This window comes from Eretmochelys imbricata, chromosome 6, assembly GCF_965152235.1.
Source record: "Eretmochelys imbricata isolate rEreImb1 chromosome 6, rEreImb1.hap1, whole genome shotgun sequence".
Classification (NCBI taxonomy): domain Eukaryota; kingdom Metazoa; phylum Chordata; order Testudines; family Cheloniidae; genus Eretmochelys; species Eretmochelys imbricata.
Genome location: NC_135577.1, coordinates 112,077,240 through 112,098,557, shown reverse-complemented (window position 1 = coordinate 112,098,557; position 21,318 = coordinate 112,077,240). Strand labels below are relative to the sequence as shown.

Genomic DNA, 21,318 nt, shown 5'->3' with positions numbered 1-21,318 from the left:
ACTATCTGATGTTATATTTTGTACTCCTGACAGGTAAGTGGCTGAAATGAAAATATTGTGATAAATCCACCAATTTCATAGCTTTAGTGTTTCCATGAACAGGGAGGATGATCTGGTGCCCCCTTGTTGATTTATATATATAAAACATGCACGCTATGTTGTCTGTCATGATTTTCATGTAAGTGTCCTTTATCAGTGGAAGAAAGTGTGCATGAGCATTTCTGACCGCTCTTAGTTCTAAGAGGTTGATATGGAGAGTCCATTCAATGGGGGACCATTTGCCCTGAAGCTTGTGGTTGTTCAGATGGGCTATCTATTATGGATGTGTCCATTGTCAAAAGCAATGTTGCATTTGTGGGCTGGCTTGAACTGTCTCTATGAGAGTGGTCAGGGTGTGAAATCTGTGTCACAGGAGGAATGCTCTCGCTTGTACTGCATCAAGATTGGTCCCTACAAACACCAACCGCTGTACTGGAATCAAGATCAATCTTTTGCATAGATTTGCAAACCCAATTGTGTGAATATATCCACGATCCTATAGGTGGCCCATAGGACGCTGAAGGAGCGGGCTCTGAGGGGACAGTTGTCCAAGCAAGGGTAAATCACGATCCCCACGGTGCATAGATGAGCCGCTACTACAGAAAGGACCTTGGAGAATACCCTAGGTGTGGATGAGAGGCCGAAGGGAAGTACTCTGTACTGGTAATGGTCCTGACCAAGGGTAAACCTGAGGAATCGTCTATGGATGGCTGGATCAATATATGGAAGTAGATGTCCTAGAGGTCGAGGGTCAAGAACCAGTCTTCCTGCTCTAGAGATGGAATAATTACTGCAAGTGTGACCATCTTGAATTTTTGTGCCTTTAGGTAACTAGTTTAGTGTTCTTAGATCTAGTATGGCTCTCCAACCTCCTTTTCTCTTGGGAATTAGGAAATATTGGAAATAAAAGCCTTTGTCTCTGAAGCATACAGGAATGGGTTCTATGACTCCTAAGCATAGTAGGTGATCTATTTCCTCTCTTTACAGTCTTGTGAAAAAGGTCCCTGAAGAGGGATGGTGAGGGAGGGTGGTGACGTGGATAGAGTAACTTCGGAAATGATCTCCACGACCCATCTGTTGGAAGTTAGTATTCCCAGTGTTGGAGGAAAAGAGCGAGGTGACATCAAAAGGGATTTGAAAGCTTGGTAGGCTGCAGCTGAAGTTGTGGGGAGTGGTCTCTAAGGCCCTCAACCAAGGCATTCAAACTGGTGTTTTGAGGTCTAGGGCTGAGATGCTAAGGATTGAGTGGTGATGGTTTATGCCTTTGAATCCTAGGCTTCTATATCGCTGTGGCTCATAGTAACGCTGTGGTGGCAGGTATTGGGGCGGTCGGGATCTATAGGATGATGGAGGACTGAATTTCTATTTCTGTCCTGGTGTGTAGATCCCTAGTGAACGCAGTGTGGCCTAGAGTCCTTAAGAGTATGGAGTGAGGCATTGGTCTAGTCTTTAAAACGTTTGGAGCCCACAAAAGGGAGGTCCTTGACCATCATTTGTACCTCTTTCGGCAGTCCTGAGAGCGTAATCACGACGCCCATCACATCGCCACCACCGTCGATACCAAGCGGACTGCTGTTTCCGCAGCATCTAGTGTGGTCTGGAGCACTGTTCTAGTTACTAACTGACCCTCATGTATGATTGCTTGAAACTGTTTCCATTGTGCTTCTAGCAAATGGTCAATAAATGTATTAAGCTTAGCATAGTTGATGTGGTTGTACTTCCCCATTAAGGCTTGATAATTTGCAATCCTGAATTGCAAAGTTGCTGAGGAGTATCCCTTCCTACCAAATAAATCAACTCTTTTCCAGTCTCTGTCATAATGAGTGGATTTAGTATGATGCTGTTGGCCATGGGAATTCACAATATCCACAATGATGGAGTTAGGTGGAGGGTGTGAAAAAAGGAATTCTGCATTCTTGGAGGACACACAGCACTTTTTATTAGCCCTTTTACATGTTTGTGCGGTAGAGGTTGGTATCTGGCAAATGACCTTTGCAGGATCTAGAAGTGCCTCATTGACTGGGAGGGCAAGTCTTCAGGAGGAAAAGGAGGTGTGCAGTATATCCACTAACTTATAGTGGGTATCTTTCACTTCCACCAGCGGAATCTTGCTGGAGGATTCTCTGCTCCTTGAAGTCTTTAAACCAGGATTTGAGGACTTCAATAGCTCAGACATAGGTGAGAGGTTTATCGCAGAAGTGGGCGGGTGAGATTCTGTGGCCTGCATTGTGCAGGAGGTCGGACTAGATGATCATAATGGTCCCTTCTGACCTTAACATCTATGAATCTGTAGTGTGTCTACCACTCTTTTTGTGGGATCTTGAAATAGTTTAAAATTATCCACCATGGATGGTGGAGGAGGCATCACCACCTCGTTTGGGGAGAAGGAGGAGATATTCATTGGTGGTGTAACCTCCTCCTCTAGCCTGGCCTCTTGCTCTAGATACAGAAGCTGAAGAAGACAGTCTTATCAATTCTTGGTAGGAAACACCAAATGTCCAAGAAGTAGGATGCCTGTGGGCTGCCCATGGGTCCCAGTATGGCCACTGGGGTGATGGAAAGGGCATGGGTGGTGGTTCCCAGGGGCAGCCATACCAGGAGAATTGAGGCTCAGAACAAGGGATAATGAGGAGTGCCCTGGTTGATGCAGAGATGGCCCACAGTGTGAAGGCTGTGAGAGGATATCACCTTGGTCACTATCTGAATCCTCGCTGTATAGCAGCGGAGTAGACAAGGAGACTGGAATTGAACATCCCATCACTGGTGGTGACTGCAGGGATCAAGATGGGCTTGCTACCAGGGCCCTGGGACCAAGCAGCAGGGACTCTGGAGTCTCAGCCACCATGACATCACTAGAAAAAGGGAACTCCCATGGCACCGCAGTGTGATTGGTACTGACAGGGCTCATCTGTGTTGACTCACTGGTGCCGACTTGCCGGTACAGAGAAAATTGGTAGAGATCTTGAGCGAGATGATCGGCCCAGCAGGGGTTATTTGAAAGTAGTTGGCACCGTAGGTTTCCACTTTAGTACCATCGTCACAGAGATGGTATGGTCTTTGCTCTTGCCTTTGACTGGCAATACTGCTGCTTCAGAGCCTGTGCCCTTCAGGTCTTTAGGCTTATAGGCAGTGTCTGCACCAAAGGACCCATCTGACCTATGGTACCGTGTTTCAGAGCTGTTTGTGCCACCAGTGCAGAGGTGACCAATCATGCCATGGATCTCCTCTGGCTGCTCAAGAGCTCAGTTTGAAGGCTTGCAGCCCTCTTTCTGGAGACTTTGCGAGGGTAGTCAGAAGATTTCCTCCTCGTCTCTCTCTCAGAAGTTGAAGAGTCCGGGGACGACCTTTACCATGGACGAGATTCAGGACTGGGGTCAGATGTCAATTTAAGAGCACCGTCCATGAGGAGGGGTTTCAACTTTAATTCCCAGTTCTTTTGGGATATAACCTTCAATTGTTGGCAGAAGGTGCACTTCTACAGAATGTGAGCCTTTCTGAGGCTCCGAACGCCGCAATAGTGTCCATCTGTAACTGGTACTGCTCCCTACAGGAGAGGCATTGCTTAAACACAGGAGAACTGGGCATGCCCCTTACTGAGGGCAATTCCCAGACAGGGGAAAAAGGGGGAAAACAGGGATAAGGAAATTTTATTTTTTTTAATGGGGGGGGAGAGGGGGATGAACCTAACAGAAACCCTAAAAGCTAAGGAAAAAAAAATGGAAACTCTAGTAGGAGCTAGGAAAGTGAACTCAAACTCTGAGGAAAGAGAAAGTGGACTGCTATGTGCTCTGTCTCTGACCATGGGCGGTTGAGAAGGAACCGAGGACAGTTCGCCCCTCCAGCACGAGTTAGCCTTGAGGCAGAGCACGAGGGAGTGAGAGTGCATGTATGGGCCAAACAAACACTGCTATCTAAAATCTGTGACCAAAGGTGCAGGGACGCAGACACACCTACAGTGGAACACCCATATGGACACTACTGGAAGTAGTTTAAAGTTCTAGAAAGACTTGGCTTTTCTAGAGCATTACCATCCATTGATAATGGAGATTTAAAACACAGGCTGCTTCCATGAAATGGTGGCTGAGAAAATAGTTTGTGACTCCTTTGCAAGCTGATGAAACCGAATCAAAGAAAGTATTAAAATTTACCTTGGAGAACAGTACAGAGAAAATTAGACTGAACCAAAAGGTCCTAAGTGCTGAGATTCCTGCCAGCACCCAGATGCCTTTTGATGCTTTTATGCTCAGAAGAACTGTTAAGAATGCTGTTGCCAAAGTGACTTGCAGAGCAGACAACAATACCAACTGTAATCAATGAAACACAGCTGTTCCCAATACTAAGGAAGGTTGAATGGCAACTAATACTGATATCATACTGAAAGTTATCAGTACACGTAGGACTCAAATGCTGAACAATTAATGCCTGTCCAAACACAGATTGCATAGTACTACACTATAAGTATTTGTGGCTTTGGTACTTCAATGGCTGCTCAACACAGTCTGGAAGAATAGCTCACAACAGGTAATTAACGCTTTTAGCTCCTATTGGATGACAGAGACTGGCCAAAGAATTCATAAGAAATCAAACTAGGATATATTCATAGACTGCCCTTGCAGATTTGATGGAGACCAGGATTTCAGCACGTGGGAGAAATCAGACTGAAGTAACATTAAGCCACTATTTGACTTGGAATAATGAAGGCGATAGGACAAGTAAAGCGAGGTGTGGGGGGGAGGGGGGGGAACTCTTCAATCTCCCTCTACCTCCAAAGAGCCATCTATTTGATTTGGATTAAAATGGATTTCTTTAAAACACAAACCCCTTCTAAACAGAACCAGACCAGTGCCATGGCTTGAGCAAGTTTGAAAAATTACAATAAGTTGCCAAGACCTCATTAAACATTGCTATACCTTTTCCTATATTTCCTTTCCCATCCTTACCCATTAAGAGAGAACTGCATGTAAAAAGACTTTCACTTTCAAGATAACCTACCTCATGCTAGAGCAGTGGTTCTCAAACTTTTGTATTGGTGACCCCTTTCACAGAACAAGCCTCTGAATGCAACCTCCCCCCCCATAAATTAAAAACACTTTTTTTATATTTAGCATGATTATAAATGCTGAAGGTGAAGCGGGGCTTGGGGTGGAGGCTGACAGCGCACAACCCCCTCATGTAATAATCTCATGACCCTCTGAGGGGTCCCGACTCCCGTCTGAGAACCACTGTGCTACAGTCATGCAGCAGTGAATACAGAGGCACACATACATTTAAAGCACACCAATAAGTCGATTCTTCACATTTATTCACGGCACTAGAGTTAGATTGCAAGCTTGTTGGGGGCAAGCATCGTATTTTTGTTATATGTTTTTACAGCGCTTTGCACAATGGGGTCCTGATCTCTGACTGGGGTCCGTAGACACAATACAAAGAAATACAATAATAATTTTCCAATGCACCAGGAAATGCCAAGATAGGAAAAATACAGAAAAAGTATGCCACTACCCTGAATTACTTCCACAGTGTTGGAATGCAATATTGCAAGCATGCCACCATATCTTTGGTCATCACCTAAGCAGAGACATGCAGCATCACTACTTGAACAGGAGAGGCCAAGATACAGGTGTTGTGGGAGGTAGTGCTGATGTTTCAAATAGACGGGACTTCTAGATGGTACTGAAGCAATGTCCCCAGCATAGTGGTTTAGGGACACTGTCCTGTTGGACATGCCAACTTTTGGAAGAGACATAAAACTGAACCCCCGTGATATTCTTGTTTGGATATTTACATTCTGCCTACAATACCTACATTTCTCTTGGAACATCAACTGGATATGACACTTATCTACATTCTTTTGAAAACTGATATATACTACTGCAGTGTGCAGTTAAAGCTGCTATGTTCCACTCTAGAGATGGATGTGTCAGAATGTTGTTTGCAACAGTGCCTTTATACAATAGCTTATAAAGGGATCCTTGGGGGTGAAAAAGGTACTATTTTCTCTGAAAGAATCATGGACGAAGTCACAAGATATATGAGAGAAAAACATCTACTCAAACGCAGTGCACAGACTTGCGCTGACTGTATAGGGGTGAATTTCACCCATGATGAATATCTTCTTAAGTACCAGTAAGGAGAAAGGAAATACAGAGTGAGCATAGGACAGTTTAAAGGGATTTAACTGGCCTTGCTTCAAGTTTGGCAGTGGTCTGTTAAGCAGATTTTTGATTTACATAGCAGCAAAAAGTAATTAAATTCTTAGGATTACAATTGTTTCTCTGACCAAGTGTTATTTAGCTTTAAACTATTTTTTTTAAAAATTAGGCTTTTCATGCAATACAGTTTTTTTGAAGTGGAGTAGTCAATTTAACGTTTTAGTGAAAACTTTTAAAACCCATCAAGAGATTTACATATGAAAAACCAGCTACTGAGCAGGAAAAAAGGTATATTTCAAAACTTTATTTTATAATATTGTAAATGCCTCCTTTTGAGTGAAACTTTTTTTTTTAATTAGAACACCTCACTTTGCAAGCGTAAAGGCACAGAACAGAAGCTACTGTAATTGTTGTTTTAATGGGGAGAGTCTAAAATTCTTACCTGTAAATGAAGTATTTTAGATTCATTATTCCGCAGCATTTCCTTCTGTCTTTCAATTTCTATTTCAAAGCTACAAATCTGATTATGTAAAGTTTGTATACTCTTGTTCTTTTCCAAACTTTCATTCTGGAGCATGGCCACCTGGAAAAAATTCTACAATTACTCCTGCCAAAACTTGTGAAAAATACCTGCAACTTCATTTTTTAAAACTGTCCTAGAGATTTCCCCTTAAGCTCAGAAGAGAGATCCTAGCAAAATCTCTCTCTATGGCTAAAATACTACCAGGAAAATCTGAAGTTTCTAATAATTTTTTCCCCACTCCCACAGTGTTGTACTGATACAACCTGGCCTAATAAATGAGAAAAGGCGATATGCAAAAGCAGCAATAAATCTTACTTCTAAACACAACTGTTTATGTGGGTCACTATTTAATAGGTCAGCGTCCAGGCTTTCGCCTCACTCCTCGACATGGAGGTAGGTAGACATACAGAGGAAGCAACCTATTTAGTTCCAGATTGGGATTGGCGATGCTAATATTGCTTAAAGAGAAATGCCAAAGAAAAGTAGCACTGAAAAGGCCTATGTAGGAAGGAGGAAGATTAGTAAATTCTACTCTCTCAATCTAAGTTCTAATTTAAATGAGCTCACTAACTATGGTAATTGTGTGGCAATGGATGGCTGTGTACTAAAGAAAGGTGGTCAAAGCAGCTTAACTAATATTACTGTAGATAGAATCTGTTCAGTCCAGAGCAAACCCAAAAGAGTCTACTAGCACCCAAAGAGACAAAGAGGATGCACAGAGTGTTAGTGATGATATTCTTTTTCTGTATGGGCACAACTTTTCATAAATATTATTTGTTTGTGACTGGTTTTCATTTTAAGCCATCAGCCATGTTATTGGAATACTATGTGGAACATCTATCAGGAGCCACAAGGAGCATATAAAAGAGTGTAAGCAATCTATTCATCACTCGTTTTGTTGCTTGCATGTGTTACACTTTTACACAATTTCCTTCTGTCAAGAAGTATGCATGAGCTATAGGAGACAGTCAAGGTGGGTGAGGTAAATTCCTGGGACCAACATGGCTACAATTACACTGCATATATTATCTATATGTTATTCAACAGTACAACAAAGTATCTGACATCTAGACAATGTTGGACTCATTACATCTCAGCATTGCTTCTGACAGACAGACAATACAAAACACCATTTTTGATCCAATTAAATAAATGTGGAAGTTCCTCTTTCAGACTAATTATTTTACACCGCATTCAAACAATAAAACTAAAAAACCCCAAGACAACCTCTAGTGCTTCTCAGGTTCAGACACCCTTGACTTAAACCATAAGGTGGCCATGACTCTTGGTGCCCCACCACTTCTGCTGTTTTAAAACCTTGTTTCAGTATTTTCCGCAGATGTCACTTCACTGCCAGGCCCAGAGTCAAGAACTAGATCTTTACAAGGCAAGATAAGAAAAAATGATTTCCATTCCCACAAAATGGAACGGTCGCTGAAGACCCATACAAATTAACAGTGCTCAACAGCACTGAAATCTTAAGGGGACAAGATCCCACCCAAAAGGTATGCATGTTGGAACGAGATCCTGTACCACATTTCTACAAGGACACAAGAAGGCCTAGTAGAAATAAGGCATGAAGCGGATTTTTTCTCCTTACATTACAGAGAGAGAAAACTGCCAGTCACTGAAGGAAAGCATGCCCAGTGTACCGGCGATAGTTTTCAAGAACACTTTAACCATGTGAAAGTTTGCCTTCCACATAAATCAGACCTTCTGGGTAGCTACTCTAATTTGTGCATCCAACTTTTCCTTAATGAATCAGAGTTCTTTACTTAATAGTGACATTTCCATTCCCTTTCTTTCATTATTTCCTCTCCATACTCCCTGATCACAAGCCTGTTGCACTTGTGCTGCTGGTATTATATTTCCATTTTTATGTAAGTTACAGATATGCCCTGTCTTGTACTGAGATTTCCCATACAGTTTACAGGGCCATATCCTGCAGTCCTTAGTCAGACAAACCTCTCATTACACCAAATGTAATCTGAAAGTAACTCATGCATGAACGGAGATAAATAAATATACAGGATTCAAATTTCATTTGGCTTGTGCCTTTTGAATTTGAGTATATCAATTTTAAAATAAGGGAACACAAAAAGAAACAAAACTATTATCAGTATTTTACGTACTGTACCTGAAATCAAGAATCATGAATTTTCTTCACTTACTAGTCATATTTCAATGTTACAGTGCATGCTATTTTGCTGTCTTGCAAAAGCATTTAATAAATTAAGGTATTATTTTATTATTTCAGAATTCTATTATGGGAACCCAATTCACGCTCCCAAATAAGAAATGAAAACATTTCTCTTTCCTTACAAGATTGGATTAGTTATCTCCACATTTAGATCACATGACACGGCTTTTGTATTTAAGCATACATAGCAGGATTTATTAGAGAAGCTACAAAATTTGAATTGAGTCACGATTCCCAGCATCCAAAAATTCCAGGGTATTCTGATTCAGGCTTCTAGTTTGTCCCACTACAAAGAAAGACTCAGATCATGAAATTCAGATTCCCTTCTACCAAACTTTTGATTTAAATTTGTTTAATCTCTTTACTTTTTGTCAACAGCAATATTCACTTACTGAGGTGATCATTTAGCAAATGCTTTGGAAGGGACTATATATAGCAAGGCTGAAGGTTTTCAGTTTGTACACCACTTAGGTGTTCTGTGTCATCAAAGAATCATCCTGAATGGGAGCAGTTAACTTTTTATTTCCTTCCATTCAAATCCAGTTAAGTACATAGGATGAAATTCTGGCCTCTCTGAACTCAGTGGCTAAACTTCCATTGGCTTCAATGAGGCCAGGATTTCACCTATATTCTTCAGCAGAAGTTCCTTCTCTGCCCTAACGCATTCAGTGCCATGAGTTAGTGTCCTCTCCTTCCAGTTAAAGTAAGTCACAATCCATTTTATTACACCTCTTGACAATAAAATCACTGACATGTGATATGTGGTTAGCTATTCTGGTAACTTGGCACTGTCCTGGGATTTCCAGTGATTCAACTCATTTATTATGTATAGGAAGAAGTTTACAAAGCAGGAAGTGCAAAAAGACAATAGTGATAAGCAATTATGTCCTAAGACTGAAAAAAAATTGCACGGAGGCATTTATTTTCTTACCACTAAAAAAAAAAAAAAAAGATACAGAATTGCTCAACCGTTTTTAAATGATACAGCACATATCAGGGCAATTGCAATTCTTTTAAAGTGCAGTATGGAAAATAAGAAAAATATACTGTAAGTCACAGGGAAGAGGCTCTCTTTAATTATGTAAAATAAATTTTATAGCTTGACTCAAATTAGCAAAAAAGGAAATAAGAATATGAACCTGTATTTGTTAAAGCTGAAACATTTACAGCACCTACACTACCACTAAATTATGGGAATTTCTTCCTAGATTTGAAGGTGATGGTAAACTGAGATGATGTTCTCCTCTCCAGTGAAACTAAAATTTACACACAGAAATATACCTGAATCAAAGCACACTAGAATCCTCCTGCGCAAAAGAAATTGTTTTCTAGTTGGGCTCTGAAGAAAAATGCTAGCACAACAGGGAAATTGCTCTCCACATAGTTCAGTGAACTCTGGCAAATAAACTTCTGTAGACTGACTAAAGTCATAGGCTTACATCTCCATTTGCCCGTGGGCTCTCATCTGGATTGCTTTCACCTTTCTCTTACTTTAATATATGCCTTCACATAATTCACTCCCACTCAAAGAAAGGCTAAAGAGGCTCCGGACTTTTCTACTTTTAGGTTTAGGAGAATTTGTTCAGAAACATCGGATTTAAAAAAAAAAAAAAAAAAAAAAAAAAGGAGTACTTGTGGCACCTTAGAGACTAACAAATTTATTTGAGCATAAGCTTTCGTGAGCTACAGCTCACTTCATTGGATGCATACAGTGGAAAATAAAGTGGGGAGATTTATATACATAGAGAACATGAAATCATGGGTGTTACCATACACACTGTAACGAGAGTGATCATTTAAGGTGAGATATTACCAGCAGGAGAGTGGGGGCGGGGGGGCCTTTTGCAGTGATAATCAAGGTGGGCCATTTCCAGCAGTTGACAAGAACGTCTGAGGAACAGTGGGAGGGTGGAATAAACATGGGGAAATAGTTTTACTTTGTGTAATGACCCATCCATTCCCAGTCTCTATTCAAGCCTAAGTTAATTCTATCCAGTTTGCAAATTAATTCCAATTCAGCAGTCTCTCGTTGGAGTCTGTTTTTGACGTTTTTAGGTCTGTAATCAAGTGACCAAAGAGACTGAAGTGTTCTCCAACTGGTTTTTGGATGTTATAATTCTTGATGTCCGATTTGTGTCCATTTATTCTTTTACGTAGAGACTGTCCATGGCAGAGGGGCATTGCTGGCACATGATGGCATATATCACATTGGTAGATATGCAGGTGAACGAGCCTCTCACAGTGTGGCTGATGTGATTAGGCTCTATGATAGTGACCCCTGAATAGGTATGTGGACACAGCTGGCAATGGGCTTTGTTGCAAGGATAGGTTCCTGGTTAATGGTTCTGTTGTGTGGTTGCTGGTGAGTATTTGCTTCAGGTTGGGGGGCTGTCTGTAAGCAAGGATTGGCCTGTCTCCCAAGGTCTGTGAGAGTGATGGGTCGTCCTTCAGGATAGGCTGTAGATCCTTGATGATGCGTTGGAGAGGTTTTAGTTGGGGGCTGAAGGTGATGGCTAGTGGCGTTTTCTTATTTTCTTTGTTGGGCCTATCCTGTAGTAGGTGACTTCTGGGTACTCCAAACTACAATCCATCGGTGATCTTCCTGAAAACACCATCCTGGCCACTATGGATGTAGAAGCCCTCTACACCAACATTCCACACAAAGATGGACTACAAGCCGTCAGAAACAGTATCCCCGATAATGTCACGGCAAACCTGGTGGCTGAACTTTGTGACTTTGTCCTCACCCATAACTATTTCACATTTGGGGACAATGTATACCTTCAACTCAGCGGCACTGCTATGGGTACCCGCATGGCCCCACAGTATGCCAACATTTTTATGGTGGACTGAGAACAACGCTTCCTCAGCTCTCATCCCCTAATGCCCCTACTCTACTTGCGCTACCTACATTGATGACATCTTCATCATCTGGACCCATGGAAAAGAAACCCTTGAGGAATTCCACCATGATTTCAACAATTTCCATCCCACCATCAACCTCAGCCTGGACCAGTCCACACAAGAGATCCACTTCCTGGACACTACGGTGCTAATAAGCGATGGTCACATAAACACCACCCTATACCGGAAACCTACCGACCGCTATTCCTACCTACATGCCTCCAGCTTTCACCCTGACCACACCACACGATCCATTGTCTACAGCCAAGCTCTATGATACATCCGCATTTGCTCCAACCCCTCAGACAGAGACAAACACCTACAAGATCTCTATCAAGCATTCTTACAACCACAATACCCACCTGCTGAAGTGAAGAAACAGATTGACAGAGCCAGGAGAGTACCCAAAAGTCACCTACTACAGGACAGGCCCAACAAAGAAAATAAGAGAACGCCACTAGCCATCACCTTCAGCCCCCAACTAAAACCTCTCCAACGCTCTCCTGCTGGTAATATCTCACCTTAAGTGATCAGTCTCATTACAGTGTGTATGGTAACACCCATTGCTTCATGTTTTCTATGTATATAAATCTCCCCACTGTATTTTCCACTGAATGCATCCAATGAAGTGAGCTGTAGCTTACGAAAGCTTATGTTCAAATAAATTTGTTAGTCTCTAAGGTGCCACAAGTACTACTTTTCTTTTTGCCAATACAGACTAACACGGCTGTTACTCTGAAACCATCGGATTAAAAGTAATTCAGTATTTGGTTAAGCCATCAAAATAATGTTTTTATTTAAAACACTGACCCTCTTAAGACCTGTCACTTTAAAATGGGTTGCCTCATTTCACTATTGATTGGGTGCAGCATTGACACATATTTTAAAGTCAAAGCCTACGAAAGGCCTGCTTTAAATGCTCTAAATTAAGTCATTCAAACGACTTGAAGCTGTTAGTGAGGTGATCTGCCGCATCTGGTCTCCCAATAAATTCCCCTAAGTCCCCAAAACTCTTTTAAAGACAAGAGTTCCAAGGGAGCATTGCACAATGAGAACTTAGTTAGATCCAGCATCAGAACAGAAACCAGCCTGCCTGAGAGTAACACAGAATGTCAATTAATAAAAGTCTCTTCAGGCCAAGAAGCTTGGAGAGCTCTTGATAAATTTAAAATAAAAATGAAGCCGGTTCAGTATGTGGAGTTTTCCAGGATCTGATCTCCAGAAAAATACACAGGTAGATGCAGCTCCTAACATTGCAGTACTTTTCCTAACCGTCTCTTTCATAAGAAAAAGGGATTGAAGGAGAAATTTAATGTCAGCTGGTTTGATAACTTAAATATTAAAATACTAAATTCATAGCAACACGTGAATAAAAATTACATATTTATTCGTGAAGCCAATTTTCTTCTTTTATTGTAATAAAATTGATTTTACACTGACTCATTTTACCGCTTTTTGAGCCTACTAGTGGTTTAGCTGTATTTCCAAACAGCTTCTGAACAAAAGTGTTTTCCTCTATTTTTATAGAATTTAAAAAAATTAATGAAAATTAAAGTGAGTAGAAGATATACCTTATTTTCTAGAGAATTACTCCATTCTTTCAATAAATTTACATGCTGCACTGCTGAGCTGGCTTCATGTGCTTTAATTTGCTGATTTGTTCCCTGTGACAACAAAGAATTTATACATTTTAGCCAATTTCACTTTTTTAAAAAAACCAATAATATAACACAAGACTATAAAACCAGCACTACATATATTTTGGTACACAGATGTACTTTATAAAAAATATAAATAGAGCGGAAATCTACTTGGGAACTTATGAAAGAAGTGAGAGATACATTTAAAAACAAGTGTTTTATCCAACTGCTGTATATTTCCATTGTACTTATTTATCAGAGGAAACAAAAGTGGAGAAAAGATTTACAAAATGAATTGTTTAGAACCATCTCTAGAAACTTTTATAATAAAGAAATCAGAAAACAAGTCACATAACTCAAACATCTGATTCCACAAATATAGCTTTAACCATTTTATAAATTACTGTAAAGTTTCCATTGATGTGAATATGAAAGAAAAACAGTTAAGGTACATTTATCATCACTGGAAACTGCCAACTTTGTAGAATCTGTCAACTAAAATAGTTTACAGTGGCTAATTTGCCATTATAGAAAGTTAGCAAGACACATCCATTGTTGCTTTATGATGTTCAGATTTCCTGCCCCCTCACAATCTGCAAATGTTGGTACAAATAACCACTGTAAGTTTACAAAACACACATAGATAATATACAGAGTACATAAGATGCAGATCATGTTACCTTCTACTTCACGCTATACTTCAGCAAATATTTTGCAAAACATTTTATATCTGTTTAGATGTTAGATATGTTGCAAGCAACTGGAAAAGTTTCAATGATCTTCAATGTATATACTCTATATAAAATATTCAAAAATATATATGTGGATATATGTACATATATACACACATATACATACATAAAAAGAATGAACAGTGATACGTAAGACATAACAGTGGGCAGTGCTACATCATTAATTATTTCTACAGTTGAGAAAGGAACTGTACTTTTTGTGTTTAAATTGTTGAATGCTTTCTTTTTTACACTGGCAGAATATTAAGGGACTGATCAAAAGTCCTTTGACGTTAATGGGAAAAGACTCTCATTGACTTCAATGAGACTTAAAACAGGCCTTGAGATATCAATGGGAAAGAAGGTTTATAGGAGTGTTGCACAGAGATTGCACATGTACACAAAAATCTAGTTTCATAGGTCACAGTGAGCTTCAAAATTATGGCATTTAATTTGATAAATTCCGTTTTTCCTGTCAGCAGCTTTTAAATTTTTACTGTAAAACTGTCAGAATTCGCTGACACTCTCAGATGCATGGTATGAAAAGTAAGATATTGCAAATATGGAAATAACAGTGTTGAAACTACACAAAGTTTTTTCTTACTTTGTGGTGACTTCTAGGATTTAATCTACAATTTTTATTAATTCTATGCTGTGATGTGACCATGCACCTATAGGCACACACACACATATATACATATGTATATATGAATGTACATAAAACAAACATTCTAAGTGGGCCAACCTATTTTTAATCATATCGTATATATTCACAGGCGCAAACAGAAGAAATTAAATAACTTCCATAGAACAGCTGAAATTACTAGACAGCTTGTGGAGAGAAAAAAAATGACTATTTTTCTCTTATTTCAAAGAAGAGAAAAGTTAAAGTTCTTAATGTAACAATATCTTCTGACCTCAGACATCTGTAACTGGCTAACTGAAATCCCAAGATATCGCCAGTATGTGTATGTGCTTTTTATAATTTTATATATATAAAAATATATGCAAAAACGAACACCTGCTGCATAGTCTTAATCACTCATGCAACTGGATGAATGTTTCTTAACCAAGAGTAGAGAAGTCCAGAACTTTCACGTCAAAATGTTAAATTTTCTTATTGCAGACTTTCATCAATTGGGAAGTATAATTGTTATATACTGACCTGAAAAGTGCAGCCATAACGCTTAAAACTACAGGTACTTGGGGCATTAATACATTCTGACAAATGTGCATTCAACTGCAATAGGAAAAAAATGTGAGTTTTGGCAGAAAACGTTTGCATGATAATGCTCAGAACATATAAAGGGCACAGATTATCAGATTTGTATTGTGTGCCATTTGTAAAACATACAGTACATGTGTGCATATTATCTCCACTCTTACTCAGAGTGCATAAATTGTATATACACATGTAACCACACGCACATGCCAATACAATATACAGAGACACATTTAATATACAGTGAAACATCCACTGAAGACCATTCCTGTAGGCAACCCCATTAAAAAAAAATGCCACTTTAAAGAAACCCAAGGCTTTCCATACATTTTTGTTTGACTTTAATTAAAGGTCAGTCTTTACTTGACACATGATTTTTGCTGGTCTGTTGGGTAGTCACTTAAGACCAGTTTCACTGTAGTAACATACGCCTTTTCTAACTCTAGTTTCATTAGGAACAGATTGTCAAAACATGACATGCAATTCTCAATATCAGAATTTAAAATAAAACAAAACTAAACAATGAAGACTGTAAACAAATACTGCATGAAACAGACAAATACTTTATACCAGGGTGCAGTTGAGTCACATTTATAATGCAGTACACAGGATTCAATGTTTTAAAGTAGGAAAAGGCCTGTATTTTGCACAGATCCAATATTCTGAATGATAAACACAGAAAATAATTTGTCCTTTAAAATAAAATCACAGAAGTATATACACAGAGCCATAGTGAAATGCAGCCGTTTTTAGGGGACAGGGCAGCAGAATGATGCAAACAGCCTAAGAGCTGGAATGAAGGGCCATTTTGTAAAGGACACCATGACAAACCTCATCTCTTCTGACAAGTTCCTTAAGATCTTTATTTCCATACAGAGCAGAGAGGACCTAGGGGCCAGATCCTCACCTGGTGTAAACTCTTATACCTCCACTGAGTTCAAGATATTTAAAAAGACCTGCACACAGTAAGCCCTCTGGTCCTCAATTCATCCACCTCCAGAAAAAGGCCTGAACTGATCCTGCCTGCATATGAAACTGTGGTGCTAAAGAAACAAGGGTTTTCAAATCTAATTTTGAGATGCTTAACTCATCCCCCCCGGCATATGCAACATCTACTTTGTTTTAACAACTTGCTGTAGAAATTCACAATGAAAGTTCAAAAGAAACATTTCAGAAAAAAAATAAATAAAAATCAGGTAAGAAAAAGTACATGTGCTATACAAGATTTCGGGGGGGGGGGGGGGGGCACGGCTTCTTTCACCTCCTCAGAACTAAGGACTGTGTCAACCAGTAACCATTCACACATATTAAGAGTTGCGATTATTCTATAAGATATCATTTTCACTTTTTGTACGCTATTGAGAATGAGAAAGTGGTGTATTGTGCCAAACTGTTAGGCAGGCATTTGCCTATATCACCTTAGAATGGCTGCCCCTAATTATCCAACTGGGCTTCATTTTCTTAACATCAGAAAAAATGAAATAGTCAACAAAATGATGCAGGGCAAGATGGCAGCTGGTTAAAATCCAACCCTACCAACAACTTTTAGAATCCAATTCCTCCAACCCTTCGCATCAAGACTTGTGCTTATTGATGTGAGATGACCTATTGTTTTTAATGGGACAATTCACAGTAGTAAGGACTTCATTCTTAAGTCCCTCACTACTCAGGACAGCAATTAAGCATTTCTTATTGACTTCAGTAGGATTTAAGAACATGTATAGGTGTTGTTATGAGAAGGAGTGCTTTCCTGAATCAGGATCTCAATTGGTTAATATATACTGGCAGAACTGAGCCCCAAAGGTGGCTCTCCACTTATATTATTAGACAGATGCCTAGATCATCTTCTCAAAAGCATAATGTTTATTAATAATGCACAAGGCCTAGTATACATTTTAGACTGCACATTCCTTGGGGCAGACAGAGTTGGAAAGTACCTGGCACACTTTGGGCACTAAATATGATTACTCACTTACTGTAACACTAAAATGATGTATTCCTATGTCAGGAGAACATACTCCATTAGATTTTTTGGGTTATCAGTGAAAAAAAGATACCTCAAAAATGAGTTTAAAAAAGGACAATATTTTAAGGAGTGCTGGAGACAAATATGTGCTCCCCATTCTAGATCATACAAAAGGATTTATTTTTAGAAAAATATGCACATCAGCCTTTACAGATACTACTAATACTGGATCAAATAAAGGAATACATTCAACCACCACAAGATACAAAAGAAATTTATCGGCTCAAAATATTAACTGAATTTTCTACATATGTTAGAAGCTTTAGTAGCCTGTTGCACCTGATCACAGGACATGCCATACTGGAACAGACCAATGGTCCATTTACACTATAGCAACAGCAAACGTCAAGAGGAAATTTCTTCTTTATCTCAGTTACTGGTAAATTTTACCATAAAGCAGTAATTTTATCCCAATCGTATGAAATACAGACACTAAATATTAAATCCTTTCTTGAATAAGATTAAACTATTTACTTAACATTTATCCTGTGGCAGTGAGTTTCACAGTGTTTCCTTTTAGATGATTTAAACTTGGTGCCTCTTAATTTAATCAAAAGTGCCCTCTTGTCCTCGTATTGAGTATACATTTAGCTGACTAAGCATCAGCTAAATCGGTTTAACTGAAATATTTCTAAAGCATCTATACCACCATGACATCTAAGTGTCAGGCCCTTTATTCTCCTTCTTTGCGAATTTAACAGTCCTAACAATATTTTTAATCTCTTGCATGGACCAACTCCACACAACAGCTGTTCAATATCTGCTATGATCTTTTCTGAGATGAGGACACCAAAATCAAAACAGCATTTAAGGTCAGGATGTACCTCTGGCTTATATGCTATATGATGTCTAATGTCAGTATATGCTACTATATTTTAGATTTATCATTCTATTTCAATATTGAGACTTGAAGAATACATGCTGCCTAACACTACCCAAAGGTTCTGCTCTACTGGCCTCAATAAGTGCTTCTAACTCAGTTTTCATTAAGAGAGATAAAAGCTAATCTTTTTTGACAAACCATGTGTAATAAATACAGAAAATTAAGGAAGTAATTTCTGAAATATAATTTCCTGAGAAATCACTAAAAAAATTATTAAAAAATTATCACACTTAACTGTAGTGGTAGTTAAGCCTTTTCTTTAGATCTCACATCGTAATAAGGAAATGGCTTCTGGCAAAATTCTTGCGAGATCTTACTAACAACAAAGTTCTAAGGTGAACACTGTTGAACAGGGATTTATTTAATTTTTAGCACAACTCTGGGCATGACTTCTTACCTCCCGTCTCAAGAGTGATGTAACACTGCATTTATGAGGACATGAAACCGCGACAGAGGGACAGTCTGTATCTTCATGTTTCTAAAAGAAAAGAAAAAAGGCAAATTACAATTTATACTTTATCAATATTTAAAATTACAAACCATTTTATAACAGGACTTGCCTGAAAAAAGAAGTAACTTACCATGCTGTAATTAAAAATATATATTCACATGGTGCTATACAGTGAGCAGTACAGTTAACATGGCTACTTCATGTTTGTACAATGTTTGGAAAGAACAAACACAGATGTTACGTTTTCAGTTGATATGTATTTCTCAACTGTTTTTGATTCAGAAAAATAAGGGATTTATCATATTTTCCTGTGGAAAGAAGAGCAGTTTACATCATCCTTTATCAATAAAACCTCAATAAAATCAAAGTTCTCTATCCCACGAAGCATGTAGGGGAGTGCACATTATTGGAAAAGAGGATAATTGCCAAGACGATATTCCTTCCAATACCACCATACAGTGCATTGGAAAGCTCTTCAGATGTTTATCATAGAATATCAGTGTTGGAAGGGACCTCAGGAGGTCATCTAGTCCAACCCCCTGCTCAAAGCAGGACCAGTCCCCAACTAAATCATCCCAGCCAGGGCTTTGTCAAGCCTGACCTTGAAAACTTCTAAGGAAGGAGATTCCACCACCTCCCTAGGTGCCCATTCCAGTGCTTCACCACCCTCCTAGTGAAAAAGTTTTCCCTAATATCCAACCTAAACCTCCCCCACTGCAACTTGAGACCATTACTCCTTGTTCTGTCATCTGCTACCACTGAGAACAGTCTAGATCCATCCTCTTTGGAACCCCCTTTCAGGTAGTTGAAAGCAGCTATCAAATCCCACCTCATTCTTCTCTTCTGCAGAATGAACAATCCCAGTTCCCTCAGCCTCTCCTCATAAGTCATGTTCTTCAGCCCCCTAATAATTTTTGTTGCCCTCCACTGGACTCTTGCCAATTTTTCCACATCCTTCTTGTACTGTCGAATAGAGGAGAATGATCACGTCCCTCGATCTGCTGGCAATTCTCCTACTTATTCAGCGCAAAATGCTGTTAGCCTTCTTGGCAACAAGGGCACACTGTTGACGCATACCCAGCTTCTTGTCCACTGTAACTCCGAGGTCCTTTTCTGCAGAACTGCTGCCTAGTCATTTGGTCCCTAGTCCGTAGTAGTTCATGGGAGTCTTCTGTCCCAAGTGCAGGACTCTGCACTTGTCCTTGTTGAACCTCATCAGATTTCTTTTGGCCCAAACCTCTAATTTGTCTAGGTCCCTCTGTATCCTATCCCTACCCTCCAACATATCCACCTCTCCTCCCAGTTTACTGTCATCTGCAAACTTGCTGAGGGTGCAGCCCACGCCATCCTCCAGATCATTAATGAAGATATTGAACAAAACCATCCCCAGGACAGACCCTTGGGGCACTCTGTTTGATACCGGCTGCCAACTAGACATGGAGCCATTGATCACTACCCATTGAGCCCGACGATCTAGCCAGGTTTCTATCCACCTTACAGTCCTTTCATCCAGCCCATACTTCTTTAACTTGCTGACAAGAATACTTTATGCTTTATACTTATTTATGCTTCTGAATGTCAGAGAACCCTGTAAATCCATATACTGGTATTCACTCTTTTGATTATCCTTTAATTTTGAGTCTCTTTACTATTTGATACTGAATTCTTGCACTATACATCAAAATACTTAAGCTTATTTAAAGCTCCTTTTGATCAAACCACAGTGCATTTTTTGTGTTCATCTCCTAATTTACATCCATTTCTCACTATGTCAGACAGGTCTGAAAGACTAAGGGATAGACTGAAAGTTTACTCGTAGCCCACAGTAAAGGGCACCATGTAAATCACTGACAATTCTCTGGTTTCCCCCCTTGCTTCAGGAGGTGAGTAATCCGCTACTGGTTCATGGCCCAAATCTGTGCTCCCTGAAAGCAATGAGAGTCTTTCCAATGACTTCAACATGCATTTGATTTTAGTCCCTATTCCAGGAGTAGAATACTACTACTTCCATTCTGACCAGAAGAGCTCATTCCTCATCCCTAGGCACCCACTCTCCATGGAAGCGGCTCTCAACTCTTCCATATGATGTGAGATGCAGGTTGCACATAATCTTGCCTTAAATCAGGCTAGGATAACAAGGTTTTCAGAATAGCAAAAGCAGCATGCAAATCCATTTTATAACCATTTTAAAAATTCTCTTTTTCTGTATAATACTTTGATTCTTTAATAATAAAATACAATTTTCACTTCTGTTTTTGCTTTGAAGAATGAGCAATTTTGTCTGCCAGAAAGACACACTGGACCGTGGAATACATTGCATTGTACCAAAAGCTTTATGTTTGCTTCAAATAAAATGAAATAAAATTGCGTTTAGAAATGAATTCACCTAGAGAGATAAAGCATTGCAGTATAGACTAGACAAATACTTGTGCTTTTTAAAATTTTAATTGCAAGTCCATATCACTATCTAAATAGTCTGTCAGCCATAAAGGGGATTTCCTACGCTGCAGAGCAGGCAGATTCTATGAAGACATGAACCACACATGA

The 21,318-nt window shown here is 39.5% G+C and overlaps 1 protein-coding gene across 6 annotated transcripts in view; it reads right to left on the bottom strand.

Moving 5' to 3' along the window:
• The window catches only part of TRAF3 (TNF receptor associated factor 3), a 91,540-nt gene that overhangs the window by 14,111 nt on the left and 56,111 nt on the right, over positions 1-21,318 (bottom strand). For 3 of the 6 annotated variants that reach the window (XM_077819402.1, XM_077819404.1, XM_077819401.1), the window contains 4 exons: positions 18,718-18,798; positions 15,355-15,429; positions 13,390-13,482; positions 6,634-6,774 (listed from right to left, as the gene is read on the bottom strand). In XM_077819402.1, coding sequence (XP_077675528.1) covers positions 6,634-6,774; positions 13,390-13,482; positions 15,355-15,429; positions 18,718-18,798 — 390 coding nt within the window. The remainder of the gene's footprint in view (positions 1-6,633; positions 6,775-13,389; positions 13,483-15,354; positions 15,430-18,717; positions 18,799-21,318) is intronic. The other 3 variants (XM_077819405.1, XM_077819406.1, XM_077819407.1) reach the window with 3 other exon arrangements.